This window comes from Haemorhous mexicanus, chromosome 2 (genome assembly GCF_027477595.1).
Source record: "Haemorhous mexicanus isolate bHaeMex1 chromosome 2, bHaeMex1.pri, whole genome shotgun sequence".
NCBI classification, from domain to species: domain Eukaryota; kingdom Metazoa; phylum Chordata; class Aves; order Passeriformes; family Fringillidae; genus Haemorhous; species Haemorhous mexicanus.
This window is the reverse complement of record NC_082342.1, coordinates 38,329,122-38,353,627: the sequence shown is the minus strand read 5'-3', so window position 1 is coordinate 38,353,627 and position 24,506 is coordinate 38,329,122. Positions and strand designations below refer to the sequence as shown.

Below are 24,506 nucleotides of genomic sequence, written 5' to 3'. Positions count from 1 at the left end.
ATTTGCTTTTCATCACCATCCTATTATTAGAAGCTGCATTTTATTTGGACAAATTAATTGAAATATATTACAAATAATAGATAAAGCAATTTTCTACACAGCTTTTGTATAAATAATTTGAGATATGGGAAGCACTAGCTTTGTATTTTCTTATCTGGCTCCTGTTGATTGCTAATGCTGTAGGCTGATGTAAAATGACCAGCCTAAATAAAAAATAAAAAAACTTTGTATTGATTGTTGTGCATTAAATATTCACAATCTAGAGGGATTTAAGAGTGAATGCATTTAGTATACTATAAATAATTTTAGATTATCTAATGGGAAAACCTAGGTTTAATTTTACTTACTAAAAGCCTAAACAATAATTGCATACTATGTATAAATGTTGTCTGTTTATGTATTTATGGCAAGTTTATATTAGTCCTTTAAAGAACTTTCCTGTAACCAAACACAGGACAAGCCACTGATCAGGAGAGCACCATCAAGAAATCCTTGTAGTCTCATGGCATATGTCCAAACATGTAAATCTGTATGTCAGCTCTGTACAATGAGGAGATGCAAAGCTGGACTTAATACCAGCAATGACACTGGAATGGGATGGTATCAGGGTAATTTAACTCATGTTTACATTTGTTGACTTGTTGAAAATTCAATCTTTTCACTGTTATTACCAAAATCAAAACTAAAAACCAAGCTATGTCAAACCACAACACTGAGCCTTGACTGCAAGGTGTTTATACGCTGCAATGAAAATCTTTGATTTGAAAGATCCAATGCTTTTACAGAGGAAGAAGAAATGGGATCCATTTGTCTATAGGAAAAAGCCAGTGAAAGCAGAGAGAGACAGGGTATCAGAGCTAGGAAAAAGCCAGTGAAAGCAGAGAGAGACAGAGTGTCAGAGCTAGGAAAGAATTACGTGCATGTGCGTGTGTGTCCACACGTCTCCCACTTGGTCACGTAACCCTTCTCGTGTGCCCACGGGCTCTGCAAAAGACTGTCATGGACTTGGAGTTTCCTTGATGGTATCTTCTGTAGACTCTTTCCCCACGTAGCATTTTGTCACATTTGTCACCTTATGACATTCCTGCAGGTGTAAATTCCTCTGCTGCCCTATGTCCTCAAAGCAGCCACGTCCCCCTGGACCAAGGCATAAGAGCAGCAGCGGTGTGGCCGGCCAAAGCTCCCCACTGCACCAGACCTCTACCCCAGCACCAACCACAAACAGAGCTTTGGAAAGTCCCCTGGACACTTCATGCACTATCTGGAGGACCTCCCTACCCCTGTTTGGCCGTGACACTGGGTATCTGAACTGATCTCACACTTTCTTTCAGGGAATCCCTAATGCTTACCAAATCAGTTTGGAATATCCACACCCTGTTTTCACTGTTCAAGTCCTTGACTTTACCTGTCCTACATGCAGGGAAACCTGACATAGTTGGACAAAATCACCTGACTGCTCCCTTGGGATATTGGGCTATCTTTGCCTATTTAGTGCTTCCTGTCAGCTATCAGAGACACCCAGAATTATTGTGTTTTTACAATGCCTTACTGCCAGCTGTTAAGTGGGCCTTCCAGAGACTGTAGCAATAAAAAAAGTTAATCCTAAATTTAATAAAATACTGTCCCATAAATGAGAACTTCACAAGTCCCAGCAGTCTTTATCACAGACATGAAGAAGTAAATCTCCCCAGTCAGTAAGAATACAATGAATACTCTAGAAATTTATCTTACTATTTAATATCTAAATTTCTTACACAAAAGCAATTGAGGACTTCTTAAATAGCATTGTATAATAATTCCCAGACAAAAACTGCATTTAGATAAAGTTACAATTGAACATACATATCAATAATTTAAGATAAAATACATTACAGGGATATATATTTAGCCCCAAGAAAGATTTACAAACCCCAGAAGTTTACAGATCTGGTTATAGAGAAAAGAAAAACAAGGGAGTTTAAAAATTGGAAGTGCAAAAACAGCTGCCTCAGAACAGTGAAACATGGTGGCCACTATGAGAGGCAGCATGTCTTTGGCATCAGAGCTATTGAAAAGACTCAGTTTTCTAAAGAGAAACATTTCTTGTGTAATTCTTTGAATGCAAATATCATATGGCAACCTCTGTTGAAGAAGGCACTCAAAAAATCTGGCTTCAAGTATTAAATAATTGAAGAGATCTATTAAGAAAATTGTTTTATAATTCTGTTTACTTATTCTTAAAAAACTGTTTATAAACTAAGTTATGTCCCTTTTAATAATACATCACTGTCTTGATTTAGTCATGAAATGAAATCTCATCTTTCATCATTAAAGTTATCTCTGTATGGAACAATTAATTGTGTTTCCAGACTCTGTTAATTTTCTGCTTGGAAAAAATACAGACTATACTATTGTGTAAGCTAATGGACCTAGGACCCCAGGTCACATGAAATAAAAAGATTTAGGGGTCCTGTATCATCTGAAGTTATAGAGGGATTTTAAAAATTGCACACAATTAACTGAATGCATGAACATAAGGAAACCACTTAAAATCATGAATTATTCTTGCACTTAATTAATGCAGGACTCTTGTCACCAAAATACATTGCCAACCATGGTGCTCACAACCATTATTTATGCTCAAAGACAAGCTAAAAATCAGCTCACTCATGTAGTGCATACTAAAGATCAAATAAAAGCCTGGCTGCCCAGCAGATCTCCTAGTACTTTACAAATGAAAATGGACTGATACAACAATCATTGGACATGCACAGCTTCCACTGAAGTCACAAAATGTATTTTAGGATTAAGCCACAAGGATTAAGTCAAAGAGCCTGTTTTTGCACATTACTCACTAAAAGACCCCTTGGCTTCCAGACCCAGAGAGCTCAGCAGGGATTCTTTGGTGAATGGGAAGTGCTGAACAGGCTTCTCATCAAACTTCACAATTATAATCATGCTCCATTACTCCTTGCTACATCACACCTTGTTTTACAAACAATGCCATATAAAGGACCAAAGTGATCTGCAATACCATAACAGTAGAATCAGCTAAAGGAAAAAGGTAAAAAAACCCCCAACCCACAACCTTGATAAGCAATGCAAATGCAAGTGGTAGAGTTAAGCAGAACCCACGATGCCTGGTTGTCAATCTTATGCTTTAATCGCGAGGTCAAGAGGCCCTCTTCTGCTGTCATTGTCACAACAGACCATGAACTGAGAGTGAAAATCTGTGGGGAAACAAGGAAAAGATGTGAAAGCACCTCCTTGGACTTGGAAAAAACCTCTCACAGAACTCTCCTTTATGACAATCACATTGGAAGAGTGGAGACTCGTGTCTTACACACAAAGTTCCAGATTCCTCTGAAGTAAAGGAAAAAGTGATCTTTTCTACCCAATGATAAAAGCCCAGGCCACTTCTGCAATGAAAAAGAGGGGGAAAGAGAGAAGGGACAGAGCTGGGAGGGAGAAGGAAGGGAGAGCCTCAGGGAGCCAGGCTTGTCCCTCCAACCAACAGCTGAGGGACGCTAATCCCTTCTGCGAAGCTGGAGGCAGTTGCCTGCATGGCTTTCCAAGGCTCTGGAACAAACAAAACAGACAAAAGGGTTTTGTAGCCCTTGCCCTCTGCAGTGCTTTCCCCCTGCAGTCCCATCACACTGCCTGCTCCATGCTCTAAATCCCTTTGCTTCCACTGCCCAGTGGAAAATTTGTTGTTTGTGTCAGTGGTTCACTGTGGCCAAATTTAAAACTGGCTCCCATTTTCTCTGGAAAGAGGAATAGAAAATTGAACACTGCATTCTTTCCTATACAGAGCTTGAATATGAAACTATTAAACAATCTGAGTACTATTTTCTTTTTGAATATATTTACCTATATATATAGTTTTTTACCACTACCTACAACTTTCTTGCTGGTATCCATTAACTATTTGGATTATTTGGAAAGTATTTTGTACCTTCCTTTGAGCTCATACATAGTTTTCCAGCCATTATGTTTTTAATTTCACATGCAGGATTTTAATACATTGTCTACTGCAGCCATAAATCACTTACATGTGTTAGAAATGAGATTGCTCAGTAATTGCCATTTTATTTACTATCCGGATGTAGGCAATTTAAATATGACTCAGTTTTCAAACTTAGAAACAATGTAAAGAGACTTAGGAGAGAATGCAGTATGAGTGCAAACAGCAATCAGCAGTCATTGTTTTCAATTCCATTAGTAGTAATTTTTTCTTAAAAAAAATTACTAGGACAACTTTGTGAACTGAACCACTTGTGACTCAATGGATGCTGTTAAGGTCTCAGTGACAACAGCTCTCACCTCGTTGTTTTCCAGATCTAGAAATGCTAAAGTAGACAACATACACCATTCCTTGGAAGTGGTAAAAGAAGCTGAGAAACATGTTGTGCTCTTGTTCAGCCATCCTTGGCAATAAATACACTGAGAGATTTCAAAGGCAAAAATCTCTCCTAAATACAAGAATGGGAATCTACCCATGTGACAATGCAATACCCTCCAATTTCTCCACAGAAGTTAAAACTCTACTGTAAGAGGCAGAGCAGTAACACCAGCGGTGAATACTGACTTTTCTGTAGACGATTTCTTTCCATCTCTTGCCATAAGACTCAACAGACAGCACAGAATCACACCTGGACATTTATTCACACAAAAGAGAAACATCAACCATTTGGTTACTATGTTTGGACTCAGATTTGGACAGCCTAAAGCCTTCCCATGCCAAGCCTTTTCTACTGAGTGTATTGGCCTTTCCAATAGAGAGAATATTACACATAGTCATATTTTTACATCTATATATATATATTTTATACCATCTACAGTATACTTATAAAATTTTAAAATGTACTATAATACATTGTATTATACACACTAGCAGGCACACTGGCTTTAAGTCACCTGAATCTGGGTGGAAGGGAGTAAATATGAAATATTTATCTCTATGTTTATTTATCTTTGCTGACTTTCTCAGCACCCTCAGATTTTCCCATGCCTCTCTACGGCACCTACAGACTTAGTTTGAAAGATCACAGAAAAATCTCAGGCAGAAGCATATCTAGAAATGCAATGCAACTTACAAAGCATAAACTGAACTTGTTTCCTGATGGGGCTAATCTGCATCCCTTTTTCAGAAGGGCATGTTTACCAGAATTGATTTCTCTCCCTAACTTCTCCTAAAATGATTATATTTCTGACAGTCAACTGACAGTATTGGCAATTGGCAAAAAGTTCTGCTGTGCTCCTACACTTCTACTCTACTCCAAAGGCCAAGAAATGAAGCATCTTATGGGCTCCTGTTTACATAATATGCTAAGAAAAGTGACCCCAGTTCAAGAAGCAGAAAGTGTCGATTTGAGATATCCCAACTTTGTAACACAAAACACAAAAGCACTTTCAAATTGAAATAACCTGGACTTTTTCTGAATTCCTATGGTTTTGAAGCATGTTGTTCCATTTGACAGATGAAAATTTCTTTGGGAAGCAGATGGCTTTGTGAAAAAGTCCATTTAGTGAAACAACTTGAGTTTCCATTATGAAAGGATTCAAGCAGAAAACAGGTAACCACTTTCTTGAAAATATCTTGGAGGTGAAGGCTCAGATCCAGCGAGGCCTGCCCCTACTCACATGCTGAACTGACTTCCTTTATTCTAGAACCATCGATGCCTCATTCCCAGTATATTAAACTCACCTTACATGGTCACTTATCAGACATAATGGATGCATTTTTATCTGAAATATAATATTTATGGGGAACGCACAGACAAGACAGAATATGGCAGTTACTGTACTCAAAATAGTCAGCATTTTCCTTTGCAGCAGTTATTTCCATCATGCTGCAGATATTTATCCTCCCCTCAGGTTATTTTATGACAATCCTAAATGCATAAAGTTTTTGAATAATGACATTAATTTCAGAATTCTTTGTTCCAATGTAGGTTGACTCCTAACATTGAAACTTACAGTTTCTAACCCATAACTAAGACTTACCACTTACATTGCTCTCTCTTTACTTTCAAAACATAATTACTGTCTTGCTTGCCTGATCCTTAAAGATGGCCGAGCGGTTTAACTAAACAATAAGAAGAGAACTGTGCAAATTCAAGGACAGAGTTAGTACCCACTGCCTGTCAGAACCTCTGCTGCCCCTGTGGGCCTGTTCAGTACACCTCGCTTTTGAACTTTTGAATCCCATCAAGAATGATAACATGAACTATTTCCTGGTACTCAATACTGGGAAAGATTAGAATCATAGAATGTCTTGGGTTGGAAGGGACCTTAAAGATGTTCTGGTTCCAACCCTCCTGCCACGGGCAGGGACACATTTCATTAGACCAGGCTGCTCAAAGCCCCATCCAACCTGGCCTTGAACACTTCCAGGGATGGGGCAGCCACAGCTTCTCTGGGCAACCTGTGCCACTGCCTTAACACCCAATGAGTACTGATTTTTTCCCTATCATCTAATCTAAACCTTTTTTCAGTTTAAAAAGCAACTAGCAACCCATCATAAAGAAGACACTTACCTTACACTGAGTAGCCTTCCTTTATGAAAAGAATGAATTTCTAAGATAGATGCAAATTTCAGATTATTTTTCAGAGATGTAGGGCATACAATTGAAGAGAAGAAAAATAATGCAGGTATATTACTCCTGGGACACAAGCTGGACTGGGTGTGCATTACCCTCCAAGACATGTAGGGAAATCATTCTGATCCAGACATTGCTTTGATAACTTACATCAGAGGCTGCTCGAATGGTTAAGGAGGTGAGGATCACCATGCAGAATTTTGCATAAATACACACCTACACATATATAACACAATGGGAGGTTTAAAAGAGAAACACTGAAAAGCATGGACATACACACACATAAAAAACCCTCTTACAATTGCCACCAAAGTGCCCAACTGTACAAAAAACTTCTAGCACTCACTTCACAAATAAAATGACGGAACACCAAAGTATGAGGGTTTTACATCTCTCCCCCCTGTCCCCATTTCCCACTCACTCCCTGTTGCCAAACGTCAGTCTCTGTGAGCCAGCAAAATCCCTACTAATCTAAGTCTCCAAGAAAATGAAAAATTCCTGTCTAGGAGGCATATGCATTCAACTGAAACTAAAGTAACCTGACTCGCAACATGTGTGCTACACATTTCTTTGTGTGTTTAGGCACCAAACAGCACTGAAGAAACAATTAAACTCAGTATTCAGAAATTTTGTTTAAAGTTTTCAGAACCTGAATTTTCTGCATAATTCTTAACTGTAAACCATTTAAAAGCAAATGTGCTTAATAAATTAAGAGCTAAAAATAACTATTATAAGTGCTGAAAGTAATTATTGCTTGGGTTAGTCTCACATATTTCCCTTGAAAACTGCGAAGGGAATTATAATGCCACAAGAAAGTCCTTCAAGATGTCTGAAAACAAATTTTACTGAAAGGTGACTTATGTCAGACTTCCATGTCCATGTTTAAGCTCCAAAATATAATTTAACTGAATTTTATGAGAAATGATCAGTCACATAATTCATATCAGGATATTTCTATTTCAGAGCATAATTTGAATGCATAGCTTTGAAAACATTAACTATAATACTGTTGAAACCATCTTCCACCCTGAAACCAGGGGATAAAGCTACTTTCTGTTCAAGATACTAGAGCTTCTAAAAGAAGATGGATTCTCAGGTTAAAATATATGGAAAATTTAAACTTTGTAGATAAATGAAGTTGTATCTTTAAACACTTCTTCACACTCAGCTGTAGTTAAAACTTAATTTAAAAAATTCCATTTACTTCAGCATTCACTTAAATTTCTAATTCAGCCATTATACAGTAACCCATATAGGTGAGAGAGGGTAAAATCAAAGATAATATGTATCTTCAGGGCATTTCCCTGTTGAGCAAAGGTTTTCCTATTCAAAATTAATATTGAAAAAAGGGTTTTTTTTTTTGAAGCTGAAATGACATATGGCATTATTTCAGTGACTCTGCAGTTAATTAAGTATTTTCACTGAGTCTATAATGAAGTATTGAGATTGACAATGAAGTCTAAAGCTGATTCTTATTTCTCTTGTCAGCTGCCATCTTAACAGTCATGAAAAGGCAAGTAATGTAAGAAAGAGTGACGTAGATCAAGATAATGGAAATAGGGGGAATGAACTGTGGAAGTAGCTCAGTAGCAAAGATTTTCAGAGGCATCGCGTTGACTTGCTGAAAAATAATCTTATCCCAGGCACAGCTTAGTGTATGATGTGAAGCTGTTAACCTTATTACTTACCCTTCACAAGCACCCACCATCTAAGAATGTGCAGAATATGATAGCTGCGATGAGATCTCTTGCAGATATACCCTTTACCCTTTAAAATAGCTCTTAAAATCTGGCCCTGTGGATCCCAGGTTCCAGATTCCAAAGGCTGCATGAGTGTTTATGTTTGTGAGTCTGTGTGCATAGAAGTCTACTCAGCAGAATTCCTGTTCTTAATAATGCCACTATCACCTAAACATTGAATGCACCTCAAATCAATATTTTTACTTTCACTAAAGATCCCACATCTTACTAGCCTCAGGAGGCAGAGATCAGAGCCAGGAAGGCACGTGAAGCACAGTAACTATTCACTGCTGTAAGTGAAATCCTTAAAAATCCTGTGCATGCAAGTGCAGCAAATAGGAGTAGATCTAAATAGATCTTCCCTCTTATCTCTTTGTCCCTCTCTGTACAAAAGTGCACACTTTATGTTTCATTTCTCACACTCTGCTGTCATTCTTGCCCATAGGGAATAAATTCAAATTAACCAACCAATTATCTAGAATTTGTCGTCTTGCAATTTCCTATCTTGCCTTGAAACTCTTAAATTTTTTTATTTTTCTACTGGAATCACAACTTCAAGTCATCTGTGATTTTCCCCATTTTTCTCTCCCTCCAACAAAATAATGACTTCACTAACTCACCTCAAGAATTATTCCTGAGAGAAACTCTTGGCTAGCAATAAACCAAAGGCAGAGACCTCAACAAGTTTTTGCTGGCTTCATTAGTGGTTCACCTGTTGAGCTGGGGAAAGCAGTTTGATGTCTGCACAGCACTTTCCAGCAGCTGCTTTGCAGGGACACGAGAAGAGGCCTATTCATCTTGCTTTAGCTTTGTCCATCCAGCTTCAGTTAGTCATTGATATTCCCTCTACAGCTGGTGAGACAAGACTCACCTCATTAACAAATGCTGAATGACCTGAGAGAGATTACATTTTAACTGAGAGACCTCAGGCAAGCAGCTTAGCCAATGGCCTCTTTTTACTCTTTTTTTTGTTTGTTTTTGTCTGGCTCTGTATTATAATTAAAAGCAAATCCCTGTGTGTGTCAAGAACTATAAACTTTAAAAAAACAAATCATGAAAGACTGTCCCTTACACTCACTGAGAATTTTGTGCTGACAGCAGCCACAGCACAGGGCCAAGAAAATCCCTGATATGCTGTTGTCTCCTGGGATATTTATCAATGCCAGCATAAAGCCTGTCCCTTTCTATCAGACTTGCTATCTTTCCTCAGCATGAGATCTTCAGAAGCAGGTGATAATCTCTGCATCCTTTGGGAAATCTTCATCCTTGTGTATCATAGAATCAGTCACAGAATCACAGAAGGGTTTTGGTTGGAAGGGACCTTAAAGATGACCCAGTTCCAACCCCCCCTGCCACGGGCAGGGACACATTTCCAAGAGACCAGGATGCTCCAAGCCTCATGTAACCTGGCCTTGAACACTTCCAGGGATGGGGCATCCAAAAAGTCTCTGGGCAGCCTGTGCCAGTGCCTCACCTCTTTCTCCCTTGCTGGTGTTTTGCAAGCAAAAAAAGTAACACCAGAAACTCTCTCCTCAATTTGTCTGTTTCTAACTAAAGGCTGACACCAACGCACTCTGAACTCACAGGATAGATTCAAAAGAAAAACTACTTCTTTTTTTTCTTTTCAACAGATTCAAGAGAAGGTCTGCAGGAAACACCAGGAGGATATACTTTTAATTTCAAACTGAAACATTTTACTTGCTCAGTATTTTCACATAAATTACTGCAAGGGAAGGTTAAATTTTAGTATTCATATTTTCTAGGGACATAAGCTGAACACACAAGAATTGCACAGAAGCTATATATTATTATTTTAAGCACATGAACATTGGTAATATTGACTACATTGTGGAATGTCAGCCAGTTAATGAAGTACTTTGTATTTTCAGTCATGTCTCTACGTGAAGTAATTCCCCCGAAGGCAGAAGAAAAACAGATTTCTAGTGAGTTTTTGAATTCTAATATACTAAAATGTCTTAAACTGTTTGGATATAAGAATACTTTAGTGAAGAGCCTTCAGCATCTTTAAAAGCCCAATCACCCAGGGCCAGCTATGAGTTATAAAACAACCTCTAAAGCTGAAGCTTGTTAGTTACCAGGAAGACTAGGAAAGGCAGTGGCATAGGATAGGACAGACTTATATTAACTGTTAGGAAAGAAGGAAAAAAACATCTGTCACTGAAAGTAAATAAGAAGCAGAACAACAAAGAAACAAACCATGTCATTGCAAAGTGCAAACATCAATGAGAAGGCAAGGAGAACACATTTAAAAATAAATAAATATAAATAAATTGAGCTTCTCAGGGTCATGTGGTACATGAAAGGATGCTGCTGTGAAAGAATTTAAATAGAAAAAATGTTGGCAAGACTTATTGCCCAAAAAGTAGAAATTGAAAGTAAACACAAAACATCTTCAGCATGAAATGCATTTTTCCAGACGAAAATCACAATAAAAAATTGAAAGAAGAAAGAGCTTAAGAAAAGAAACACTGGAATGGGTTCAGAAATAATATCAACCTTATTCTGGTTCTTTAGGGAATTATCCTTGGGCCCCCCTCTGCTCACTCAACGGCATACCCCCTTCTGAAAGGCCTGGACATATCCATACATGTCTTTGCCATTGAAAGAAGACCTTGTTTTCTAAAAAAGCTGTCAGTTAAGGGTAAAAAGAGAGTTTCAGCGAGCTCTAAGACAGGGAAGAAAATTTGGAGCAATCTGTAGGCTGTATTTACCAGTTCAAAGAGCAGCTGCAAACGTTAGTCTTGTTGCAAAAAAACCAACTCTTTATTTGTATTCCCAACCAAACTTATTAATAAACGTTAAGAAAACAGTAAAAAGTGGAAAATACTGAATTTAAATTAATAAATTGTCAAAGGAAAGTAATTCATAATCTCCAGCATGAGGAATTAGCAGATACACTCTTTCCATATGTACATAAATTTGACTAAGCACAGAAGGCTGTGTATAAACAACAAAAAAATGAGCAAAACCTGCACTACTAATGAAGCTTCAAGGACGACAGGAAAAAAACTCCCAACCACATCACTTCATGTTTTCACATTTAAAATGAAAAGAACAAAATATGGGTTTTAAAAGGAAATCATACTTTCCCTGCACAACATTGACAACTGTATATTCTTCAATGAAGAATGTACTACTTCAAGGAAATTTAAAGCCAGTTGATAGAAACATGGCTGAATGAAAAACTAAGTACTTAAAATGAAACATTCATGAAAATGGGAATTGAGAAAGCTCAGGAGTCTGTAAGGAAACAGCAAATACACTCTAGCAGACAAGGATGACTACATTAAACACAAGTGAATCTGCAGAAAAACATTAAGAAAATATATCCATAACTTTTTTCATGCATAGATGCATAGTGAGTGCTGACTATTTTAGAAAAGACAAAAAAAAAATTCTTCTTTTTATAAAATATTTAATGTTGTACAGGTTTCACTATGTAACTCTGCTAGGAAAGTGATCTTCAAATTTAACAGAGGAATTAAAATGTAACCTTTTGTGTCTTATGGGCAGCCTACGAAGGCTTGACTTTACAAGAACATTTGTAATCCCTGGTGCTTCAGCTATGGCATCTGATGAGCCCCAGAAATATCTGTCAGTGCTGGGGCAGTGTCCATGAACACAGACACAGTCACTCAGGGACTAGAGTTAATCTGCAGTAAAGTGGAAGCTGTGGTGAGGACAGCTCAGGCAAACAGAAATGAAATGCTGTGAGATGAGAAAACAATTTGAAAGTATATCAGGGAGATTTTTTTAACCATCCTTTCCATTTTAGATATGCTTTAGGGGTTTTTTACTTGAAGTAAAGATATTGTGAAACTTGCAACGAAATATAAACTTAAAGGCTTTTCTTCAATAATGCAAAAACAAAAGCAGTATATTCTAAGTAATATGCAGCAAATAGAGGCACTAAAGCTAAACCTAAGGCAAAGGTCTTGCATGGCCAGACAAGTGGGTACTATATTGGCACTTGTGCCTTTTCTAAAGGGTAACAAATTTGTGTTTATTAGATCAAAAGAAAGGCAGAAAATACCAATCTCAACATTTAACCCTGTACATTAACTGCTGAAATAGCCAGGAGCACACAGGGATTAGTTTTGAACACAACAAATACCATTTGGAGTGCTAGAAGAAGTTGTGTATTGCAGCCACACAACCCTGTTAAACATCTCCACTAACACAGAAATCTCTGCAACAAAGAGGCAATGTCTTGCTTAGTGAACTCGGGAACTTTTGTTGAAGCAAAATGTTTTAAAACTACAAGAAGGGAGAAACAGTTTTGACAGCATCATCTGTCATTGCCATCCCCGGAAACATTCAAGGCCAGATTGGATGGGGCTCTGAGCAGCTGAAGTAGTTGAAGATCTCCCTGATCATGGGTGGAGGATTGGAGCTAGCTGGCCTTTAAAGGTCCCTTCCAATTGAAATTATTCTACGATCTGGCTAACCTCTTTTCAATGGGCACTTCATGGGCAAGTAAGGGAGGCATGGGCCTGCCATTTCATCAGCCAGAGAAAACAATTTACAATTTACAGTAAAAAAACCTCTATAGGTAAGTAAGAAAACAGTAGAGTTGGAGATGCCACTGTAAAAAAGAGGAGGGAAAAAAAGCAGCTTTTAATATTTCTATTTGAAGGAGTCTTTTGCATAGGAGAACTCTGGTGCACTATCAACTATTATCAATGAATTGGGATTTGAAATAAAAAATTCTTTAGTTCTGGAAAAATGCTTCTTCTTTTGTGGTGTCAAGTAAAAAAAAAGGCTCAAATACAAGGGGAAAAATATACTATCATAATGTTGAGTTTTGTCATTTATATTTTTCATTCTTTCTCAATTTTTCTCACTTTAAAAAAAAATGGACCAAACTTCTCAACAAAATTCACTCACTGAACTTCAGCAGGACAATCTATGAAAGATACCTCTAAACTTTTTTTTCACTTTTATTCATCTTTATAGAGGTGGTGTTTTCTGCCTGAGGACAAGGAGAGGATTTTTCACCCCCCCTGGTGAGTAGGACAGTACTCAGGGCAAGTATCACTGCGTGCTTGTCCTGGTCTTTCTCCTCTCTCTAAGCTGCTGGCCACTGTTGGAAACTGGATCCTCAGCAGATGTGCTTTGGTCAGATCCAGCTTGGCCATTCCAAGATTATATTCTGCTCTTTAATGCACATACATGAAATGTAACTCTTATATCTTGCATTCTTTGGCAATTGGATACAGTGGCTTCCAGATGAAAGCCAACTGCTGTAATGCAACTTTACCCAAGTAATTAAGCTACATTCCTTCTTAACAGCTGGGGAAAGGGAGCTATAATAGGGCTAGTCACATCTCAAAGTATAGAAGTAACATGGCAAAGATGAATAAGTACAATTATTTTCTTTTTCTTTCGTATTTTTTATCTACCTAATTCCCACAGCAGCTGGAAAGGTTAAATGTCTGCATCAGGAATCTATGTGACTGTCATACCAAAAGAGGAGACAAGTGTTAGTACTCTGAGGAAGGAACAAGGAATAAAAAAGGGTAAGTGCTAAAAAATATCCATCATTTCACAGACCTTCAGAAGTTACTCCTGGATTTTTCATCTGATATTTTCAAAAAAGTGAATCTCTGCATCTGCAGCTCAGGCAAATGTGTAAAACAAGGGGTACTTTTTCATAAAATCTGGGGCTGCTCATAAAAGTTAGGTCTATTCTAATGTACTATGGAGCCTCCCAGAATTAGGAGCAAAAGAATAAAAAAGTAAATTTAGTTATCAGTACTTCCAGGCGTTGCTTAGGTGCAGTTCTTCAAAAATTCCTTTAGCTACTGCCTGCAGAGACAGGCACTGCCTCTCACACTGTCTCTCCCTCTCACACTCTTTCTGTATCTAAAGCTCAGCTGCTCACCTCCCAACAGGCAGCAGCTCACTCACAAAGAGATAAAGCACAAATTCTTTCACTGTAATAACTTTTTAACCTCTGCAGTGCCAGCTGCTCTAATCAAACTGTCATCAACGAGCTGTTGAGGCAGCTGGTTAATTGACTCGCTAGAAAGATTGAAAGCACACGAAACTTCCAATTGGTGTAACACTTTTCCAGGGACTGTTGTGAGGCAATAGCTGCAGAGGTACTGCAATGCAGCACAGCTCAGCTTGCAGACCACTGACACAGAATATTTTTCAAAAATCTTAAGGCTACACTTCACCTTTTCACACTGCTGTGGGGGAAAGGAACATGAGCTTTTGAGACGAAAATGTGCAAAAAAGCTTTTTATCAGCTTTATTAGGAGACTAGAACTCCGTTTGTCCCCACTCCCAAGCTGTGTCTTTCAGGACAAATTGTCACTATTTCAACCAAAGTTTGCTTTTCTTTAAAAATGTATTGTAGCTTAACTGAAAAAATCTTGTTTTCTTTTTCTTAATTCCTTCCAGACTGCGCTGTACTTGTAACTTTTGCTGATAAACAGCAAAGTATGTCCTGAAGAAATATCTGGAAGTGTAAAATGTGTTTCCCAGTGTGGTATATATTCCATTTTAATTTCCACTTCATTGTTTAGTAGGGATGCATCCATCCTAAGATTATTTTCCAGGCTCAGGTTTTTATTTTGCATTTACTTCAAATCTGTGCAATATTTTAAAAGTCATCTGAGAGTTGTCAAGCTGTTAAGGAAAGCCAAAATGCTTCTGATTATTAAGAAATTGGAGTGCAAAGCTAAATATAAGTGATTGGTTTGTCTTCTAATTTTGTTCTAAGTAGCTTTTGGTCCCTAAATTATCTTTAATCTCATATCAACCACATGCAAAAGATGTGAGTTTCACAAGAATATGAAAGGTTACCTTTTTGAAGGCTGTGGGGACTAGTTAGTGTAGACTGAATACATCAACAAACCTCCATCTAAACTACATCCACAATGATTATTAAGAGATCATGATGCTTAACATTCATTCTCCTCCATTTACACAACACACGTGTACATAACATACAGTGCACTGGTTATTTTCAGTTTTTTAAGGAAGTAAGGAATCACTAAAAAAGCCCAGAGTTATGGCTGCTGTTCCTAAATATGTACTTCCACTGCTGAGCTCTGATTTTTTCAACTTCTGAATTTGATTTCCTCTTGCTCTTAATAATCTATCCCTAATTTTGCTCACAGAATTTAGATTTCTGTTTGGACTTTCATAATGCTTTGCCTCTTCTGTTTCTCACAGAGAAGAGGGAAATAAAGGTGGTGAGTGTAAATGAGGAAAAGCACTGAAGAGCAAAACTGAGGAATTGGTTCTCCATTTATACTCTCCCTTTTATTTCCTTCAACAACTATGCATGAAATCAGTTTGTCTCTCTGTTCTCCCTTTATTCACAGTATCTGTGTTCTTTTACAGCATTTTCACCCAGACCACTTCCATCTGAGGGATGAGCAGTGTGGTTCACCTGAGCACCATCACCAACCACAGATCTGACAGCATTCAAAAAAATGTTGTGATGCTATTCTGTTTTGTCTGAGCTCATCTCTGCATTTGTGCATTCCAAACAGGACGACAAAAAAAGCACCACAATACTGATGGGAAAAGCTATTAAAATTGATAGCAAGCATTAGGATTTTTTTTTGTTTGTTTTTGTTTTTATTTTTGTAGGAGTTACCATTGTTATGAGATTTTTTGCCAAGTCTCTACACATAAATGAAAAGGAATTTTGTATGAGGCTTTGAATGGGATTCTGTTTGAAACAAGGAAAGGGACATTTAAACTTTGAAAGCTGTTTCTATAATATTTATGTTATTTTCTTCCCACAGCATAGCACATTATTTATTTTTTGAGAAAATACTAATAATCATACTGGAAGCTTTCCTTCACTGCATAAAATAAGCTTTTTCTACACACAATTTTAATTGCTAATCATCAGCTTGGTTACAATATTGACTGGTACTTACATCATCATCACTCAATACCTGAAATGTCAATAGCTAAAGGGTTCATTGAATGTTGGCTTTTTGTTTTGCAACGACATCTAATGGCTTAATAACTGAAGACACTAAAAAATGAACTGATTAACATTTGTAGTAACTATTCTTGGATCTCCCCAGAAAAACCTGAAGCTGTAGTAACAACTCAGAACTTCTAGTGTGAAAATGGAAGAAGCTACCAGCCAACCTAGCTTATGTACTTTACTAGATTTGGAAGCATTTAAAAGTGAGAAGCCCCTGAGGGAAGGACAGCTGTACAGTTTTAAGACTATTTTATGACTATATTCCAATATAAGCAACAAGACAAGATATAGTAAATAAGAAATCAGGTATACATTTCAAATAAAGGACAAAAAGAGTTCTGCAATAACTTTAGAATAAAATAAGTATTTCGTCTCATATGGAGTGTGTTTGTCTTTCTGTGTAGCCTATAAATCTTTATATAACCTTTTGTGAAGGTTATGTAACTCTTTAAAAAAGTTTTTTCATCTTTCTTTACAGTGAGGGCATTCTCAGGAAACAAATCTTTCATTTTACGTTTGACATATGCAGTTTGCATTAACCAGAATCTCAGATTAAAATTAAATATTTCAGCTGTAACATAACACATGCTGGACAGCTATAGACAACAACCCTCACTACCTTTTAAGATTTAATCATTTACTATAGAACAACAAACTTTTGGGTCCTGTTCCTCACAAGCTTCACTCTCAGTGGTGTGGTTTGAGCTATTTGTCTGAAAGAGGAAACTGTCTTTGCTTCACTGACAAGAAGTGATGCAGTTGGGACTAGTCTGCCCTCAACAGGGGCTTTGGTGAATGGAGGAATGACACAGAATAAATAGAATATGTGAAATAAGTATCCAGTATAATACCTGATGGATTTCAACAGTATCATTTGAATCTTATGTTCACCAAAACTGAATTTGAAATAGGTCTGAGCTGCTAAAATGTAGAGTAAAATACGTCCACTAGAAGTTCAATCCTAATAGGAAAAAGCCATCAAGCAATGTATTTTTTTATGTATTAACAATGGCATGGAACAACTGTGACATGCCAGTGATTGCTACAAGTACCCAGACACCATGGTGATAATGGCAGTGTAAAATCACCAGACAGCAAACAAGATTGCTGGAACTAACAGGAACATGGTTTCATTCAGAGCCAAGTGCAGATCTCCATCTGTAATGGAATTGCTTTTCAATACTTCTTTGAAATAATGCTGATCATTACTCATGCACTTTTATATTAATATCTTCCATTTATTTAACTAAAGATAGATACTTTCAATTCCATTTGCCCTCATCTGCCCACTTCTTACTATGGCCCAATTTGTTCTGTTTGGTGACTCAAGCACAGATAAACTAATAAATGGATGCTTGATTCCAGATCTGAAGCACAACTGTACATTTGACTAAAATAGAAGCTCTTTTTCTCCTTGAATGCAATCATCAGTATCCAAAGAAATTAAAGAAAGTATCATATTGGATAAATTCTGGAAGTACTAATTCATCTTCCCTTTAAAAACCTGACTGACTGAGCATGTTATTAGAGCTGTTGTTTCACCTTTGAGACTTACATATCTCCTAGGCAGGGCACAATCCGGCAGAATCAACTTGTGAATTGAGCTAGAACTGCTTCCTGAAAAATGGTAACATGCCAGCAAATCCTCACAGACACTTGTACTTGCTGAATTAATCTGGCAAAGACTTTAAAGTAATAACTACTGAAGAGAAAAACCACCTTGAGTTCCAATCAGAAGGTAATATTCCTCTCACAAATTCCTTGAGAACCTCAGATAGTCATTTGGGTCACTGATCATGGACAACAAGGAGCCTTGCCATTTAATTCTGGACTTCAAATCAATCAGTGCCTACTTCTGCCCTCTGAAACTAGCTTAACTTCTAGAAAGCTAAATATTAGACAGCAAAATTTGAATGAAATGCATCCCACCTTAAATGTCTTATGTTTTGCTGAGTTTCCTGCTGATGCTTTTATTTAGAAAGCTGTCATTTTCTCTAATAAGTAGTTGTTATCCAGGCCTAATTGCCCTGAAGGTACAAGGATGCTGTCATCCAAAAGTAATAACGGGAAGCTCTACACATTCTGCAGGAAGCATTTATCCTTGTCTAATTCTAATCTGACTGTTTGAAGCAATGTCAGATCTTCCTGGCATTTCTGGTCTCTCTTAACCTGTCTTTTGTACTACCTATTTCCAGGAAGAGATTAGAAAAGAACATAAAATGAGCACTAATGAGAATAAAATGAATAACTAAGTGTTGATTACTGTGTTGTTATTATATGCACACTCAAAGAGTGCTCTGTGACAAAAATACATCCGTTTCCTTGGGACAGAACTGTCACTTTGATTTTCATTCCAGATGACTGCTGATGATAGCTGAGAAACTTGCTACCTACAGCAGCCTCACCCTGTAAAATGAGTGGCTCCAGAGCACTCCTCTTTTGCCATGAGCCTTCCAGGTGGTTATCTCACTTACCCTCTGGCTGGTATTGTGCTATGATGGTTACCGTCTGCCCCGCTCCTTTGAGCGCAGCCGCAGCCTGCTCGTGGGTAGCACCGCGGAGATCAATGCCGTTCACCTGCACAGGGAACCAAGACAACAACAGCTGTGAGCAGCTTGACATTAGACAGGGAGACAGAAGGGGGGTTCTCTCCTAAATATCTGATGGATGCAAAGGTCAGATGGATGCCCAGGAGCAGAAGCAAAGTACAAAATCAAAAAGGCTGAGAGGAAACTTCCTGTGACCGGCCAAGAGGACACACACCAGTACCACTCACCCCATAGTTTGACTGTGCTTATCCATGCAGATTCTCTGACCACTATTTTTGGGTGTTTTCTGCTCTACTGAGTTTACATTTCTGGTTATCTCTTCATCAAGCAATATTACTTAGTGTATTAAGTTCAAAAGATAAATTTTCAGCGATGCTTGAAGGTCACTGAAGAATACTGCAAGCAAAGAAGCTGCTCCTTCAGTCAGACTCTGCAGGCCCAGTCAGTAGCATCAGGGAACCCAGAGATACATAGAGCGTGTCTAAAAAAGGCTGCTGGCTGCAGAACTTTTAGAGCAAAAACCCCATCTACTGTTTTCTGTTCATGCAACCCCTCTGACTATTTCCTGGAAATATCCTGTATCTTGCACACAGCAGCAATGGAGTTGCTATCAGACACAGCTTCCTCAGCTCGGGCTGTCCAACATCCACACAGCTTTCCATATGGTTTATTTTTCTCAACCATTTTTGGCTGCGCAAGAAATGGAAGAGGAACAGAGTAGAACAAAGTAGGAAATCCACCCCTAAAACTCAGGGGCAGTTTCAGAACTCTTTGGATTTCTTTTTGTGACATATATTTTGTCAGCAGCATCCTAAGGAAGAGATAGAATTCACATATTTATTAACTGATCCAGTAACTTGAATCCTGCTTTCCAGTGGGAGCATTACTGTCTGGTTGTACTGAAGTATGTGAGATTTCTTTTATTTATTTATGTTTGCATTTATGTATCTCTTTATCTTATGTATTTATCCGTCTTTCCTCTCACTTCTACAGGTTTCAAGTTTATAATATTTTAGAATACCAGGAAAATTTTGATATGTAACAACCTCAGCAGGACAGAAATCCAATTCTGATTATTGAGGAAAAGAAAAAGAAAGGAAATAAAGGGCAGGGAGAGGAACGAAGCAAATAGGCCTAAACACTAGACCCAAATCCTCAGCTATAGTAAATATTTGTGTTTTTGTTTACCACTGCAAGATGGCTAAGCACATATTAAAAAGAAAGGTTTTTAAAATTTAGATTTTAACAGCTTTTTAAGGATTACAAAAATAAATTTGATTCCATGTAACTGTTTAACTAACAGCTATTGAGCCTGCTATGAATATACTTATTTGGCTCAATAACATTTAGAAACTGGCCTATCTTAACTTGCTGTCTTTGATGAAATTTTAGCAATTATGCTGTTTTGAGAACACAATTATTATTTACATGGAATCACAGAGTCATAGAATAGTTTGGGTTGGAAGGGAACTTTAAAACATCTCTGCAATGAACAGGGACATCTTCAACTAGACCACGTGGCTCAGAGTCCTGTCCATCTTGACCCTGAATGCTTCCAGGGATGGAGCTCCCACCACCACTCTGGGTAATCTGTGCCAGTGTCTCACCACCGGCATCATAAAGAATTTCTTCCTTAGTTGCATGACAAAATTTAGTCCTTACCAGTATGCAAACATTTAGATTATTGCTATTAGCAAAACTAATTTGTGATAGAATTTATATAAAGCCCAGGAGATACCACAGCTTCTGATCCAGAAGACTGCATGATGCTGTAGAACTGAAGACTGTACACAGAAATTATGATCATGGGGCAAATATAACATGATAAACTTAATAATTTAATACAGGAGTTCTCAGTTGTCCCATCTCCCTGGGATGTTATAATGGCTGGTAGAAGCTTGCAAAAAAATGAGCCAAAGGTTCAAAAGCTTTCATTAAAGTTGTGCACTGAAACCTCTGGGAAACACTCAATGAAATTCAGTCTAGGAATATATGACCCCAGAGAGCAATAATTAAGTGCATTCTAAAAGAATCAAAGGAGAGAAGTAGAACTTTCAGTGCCATAAAAATCTACCATATTTTAACCTACAACAGTGAAAATACCTAAAGAGGAAGATGATGTCAACTAGGACTCTGCAACACCTGTTGGGAATACCAGCTTCCTGTAAGGAGCACAAATTCGGGTACTGCTGCAGAAAAATAGCTGCTGTTCCCTACCTTTCCTCAGTCATGGTGCTATGACACTTGATGCTGCATTGCATTGAGCACAGATGTACCAGCACTACAATTACTGCATAACTCAACACAAAACTGAGTTTTATGAAGTGTGAGCAGAATTCCTAAATTTAAGAACAGTGCCTATATCATGGCATAAAGGAAACATCAGCCTTGATTCTGTCTGAAGACAACTCTGAAGCCAAGTAACCTTCCCTTTAAGAGAGAGCTTTGTTTTCATCTGTATGATTTTCCCTTTCATTACTGAAGTCCTTGATAGAGAGCCCCCCAGAAATGCATAGGATGATCTGAAGAAAAGCTTAAAGGAACACTCCTGAATTCCCAAGTTCCTGAGCTGGGGAGATGGATATGGGTTATGTCACCTGGACAGCATTAGAATGTTGCAAGAAAAAAAATAAATTTGTTCAGGCTTGAGCTCAGAGACTGTGAGAGTCTGGATGGACTTACTGGAGCCTTAATGGACACAAGACTTTCTTAAGCAATACAGGAAAACATTGTAATGGTCTGTGAAGTTGTGTTAATAGTACAGAAGATTTAAACATTACTTAAAAATCCCAATCATCTCTCCATAGATAAAAGGAGAGAATGCATGAAAGATTAAGGAAATCACATGCTTATTCTCCTTCTCCTCTGAGAAAAAATAGTCCATGTGAACTAATAGTCTGTGTAAACAAATGTCTGTGTGAACTAATAAGGACAATCCTAATAACCCATAAAGACAGTGAATATAGGACAGGAATTTCACTGAAGTTGTTACAAATATTTTTCACTATATTTTTCACTATATTTACAGAAAAACAAGAAGCCAGCTGAAATGAATATTTCAGCTGAAATGGCAGCTGACTTCTTTTTGCCCTTTGCACCCTTGGTCTAGAAGAAATGACTGCCTAAGGTACAAACACAAAATATTGCAGTGAATGAATTTTCCTGAAATTAATTTCACTTTTACATTAGGATATAGCTGGGGATAGACATTTGAGAAAGATCTAAGAGGCCTGAGTGGCTGAAATCAAAAGAGCAAGGAAGAGAAATGTCAGAGAGAAAATAACACATAAATTCTATCCTCTGCAATTTTTATCTAGTTCATATTCAAGCTAGGCAAACCAGATTAAGCAATGTTGAACAGGGAAATGACCTGACCACATCAGGTTGCCAAAACAGTGATCTCCCTCTTGGAGACACACACCTGCAGAAAAAAAAATCACATAACCATTGCTAAATAGGGAGAGTTCTGTTTGCATGTTATTTTATTCACCAACAGTGACAGAATCTCACTGGAGGATAATGGGTATTAAATTTAGAAATTAGTTATAATCTAGTCTGACTTTGTGAAGAAAAAGAATAGTAGATGCTAACTTGATTTCTGGGTATCATTTCCCCCTATTTAAAAGCAAATATAATCAGCTCCCAAACCTTCTAGTTGAAAGCCAGCATATTCACATAGCAACATTAAATCTTTATGAAAGGCACCATTAGTTTATATATTTTAATCAAGTTTTTACCATCAGACCGAAATGAACAAGAATTTGGAGAGAATAAAATAAATATTACTCTGTCTTGCTTCTTCCTCCGAAGCAATCCTAATTTAATGTCTCATAATAATCGTGTGCAGTAACATTTTTCCCTGATATGATCTCATTGCAAATTGTTAAATCTGATTAAAACTACTGCTTTTAATTAATTTACCATAATTTATGTGAAGAATAATCAGTAAAACAAAATTTTAAAAAAACAGAAAAGGGTGAAAATGTGCACAGGAAAGTTTAATAAATATCAAAGGTGTTTTGATTGTTTGAGTTTTTATATTTTCTTCTATAAATAAATAAATGGGCTTGCTTCCTTTAGAATGTATTATACAATAAGCAAAGTAGCTGTTCTGAGCTTGACTGCACCGCCCTGATGTCCTGGCCCAGAATGAACTTGACTGCACAATTTCTGATGCCTAACTCTAAAATGAATTTGACATAATGGAAATACGAAGAGCCTGCAGCTTCTACTGAAGTCTGTCTCTTCTGTGTTTTGAACTGGCAAAAAGCAGTTCCAAAGCTTACAAACAAAGAGGAGTGCTGCAGTAGAAGATTAGAGTTGAAAACTCTAGAGTCAAAACTAAATTGAGATGTAGAAAAAGATGCAACAATAGCTCACAGTAATTACTGGGCCTTTGCTTTTGTTGATTCTAAAGCATGATCTTCTTCATTTAATACTGAATCATAATTGAAATGAAAGATCAGATTTACTTTTGGCATAGACTAAGCTCTTCTAAAATTGGAAGAGTTATATTCCCTCTAAAATATTTGAGTGGCCCATATCAGTGGAAATTTGATTGTATTCTGAACAGACCTGTTGCAGTTTGGTTGGCTTCTAGAAACTGAACATGACTTTTATGTAGGTTATTCAAACAGAAGCTAGCAGAATAATCTGATTTATTTTGCCATTTATTTCTTTAGGCCACCTTATTTTGTGTTCACACTGTAGTTAAATGAATACTTGGAACCAAATACCTTGTTGGATTGGAAAAGAAAGGAAAAACATATTTCCCTGGGGAGAAAACATAAAGGGTTTCTTTCTATTACTTTAAGTTGTCACTGACATAGTACATGCTTTTATACACTAAATTAAAAGGTGAAAGGAAAGGCATTCTTTTACCACAAAACAAACAATAGAGCAGAGTTTTCAAATTCTGCCTAAATTCTTCTATTTGTTGAAATCATAATATAAGAGCTTTTGGTGCCTGAAAAAAGCAAACAGAAGTCTGAATAATGACAACTGTTCACAGCCAGAATTCCCATTGTTTGCATTAAGAGAAGATACAAACCCCCTACTTTCTGCCTTAATTCTGCACATCAACTTAAGTATTGTCAAGCACATCATCAAGGGATGAGAGGAAAGCTGGGCCATGCTCTCCAGGAGTCCTGTTTAGTCACTGGGAATGTAAAACAAGGAACACTGGAAAAAACCCATTAGGGATGATCTGCCATGAACATGTCTGAGGAAAACCTTCCTCACAAGCAGGTGGAATAACCACTCTACACAACGGCCCCCACATCTCTTGGCAACTGGCACAACCCACCAAAAAGCACAAGTGTAAGAAACCAGGACATGCTGCCAAAGTACAGCCTCTCAGCAGCTTTTTGCAAGGCAAAGAAGGCTGCACACTCAGCCTGAGGCCAAGGCTCTGCTGGAAGAGCTGGGGAAGCAAAGTGGGCTCAGCACCATGGGCACTGGGACATGGCTGGGGGGTGGCACCAGCAGGGGAAACACTGGTATGGGACAGTCCTTGTCTTGTTACTGAAGGGAAGGGAAAGGAGAGGGAGGGAGGGAGGGCGGAAGTGGTGGAAGGAAGGATGGGAAAAAGAGAGAGAAAGAAAGAGAGAGAGAAAGAAGAGAGAAAAAAGGAGAAAGAGAGAGAAAGAGAGAAAGA

At 37.7% G+C, this 24,506-nt stretch overlaps 1 protein-coding gene across 10 annotated transcripts in view; it reads right to left on the bottom strand.

Annotated features, from left to right (window-relative positions):
- Window positions 1-24,506, bottom strand: part of DLG2 (discs large MAGUK scaffold protein 2) — an 831,288-nt gene that overhangs the window by 178,598 nt on the left and 628,184 nt on the right. For all 10 annotated transcript variants that reach the window (XM_059838484.1, XM_059838487.1, XM_059838482.1 and 7 more), the window contains one exon: window positions 18,776-18,878. In XM_059838484.1, the coding sequence (XP_059694467.1) occupies window positions 18,776-18,878 (103 nt within the window). The remainder of the gene's footprint in view (window positions 1-18,775; window positions 18,879-24,506) is intronic.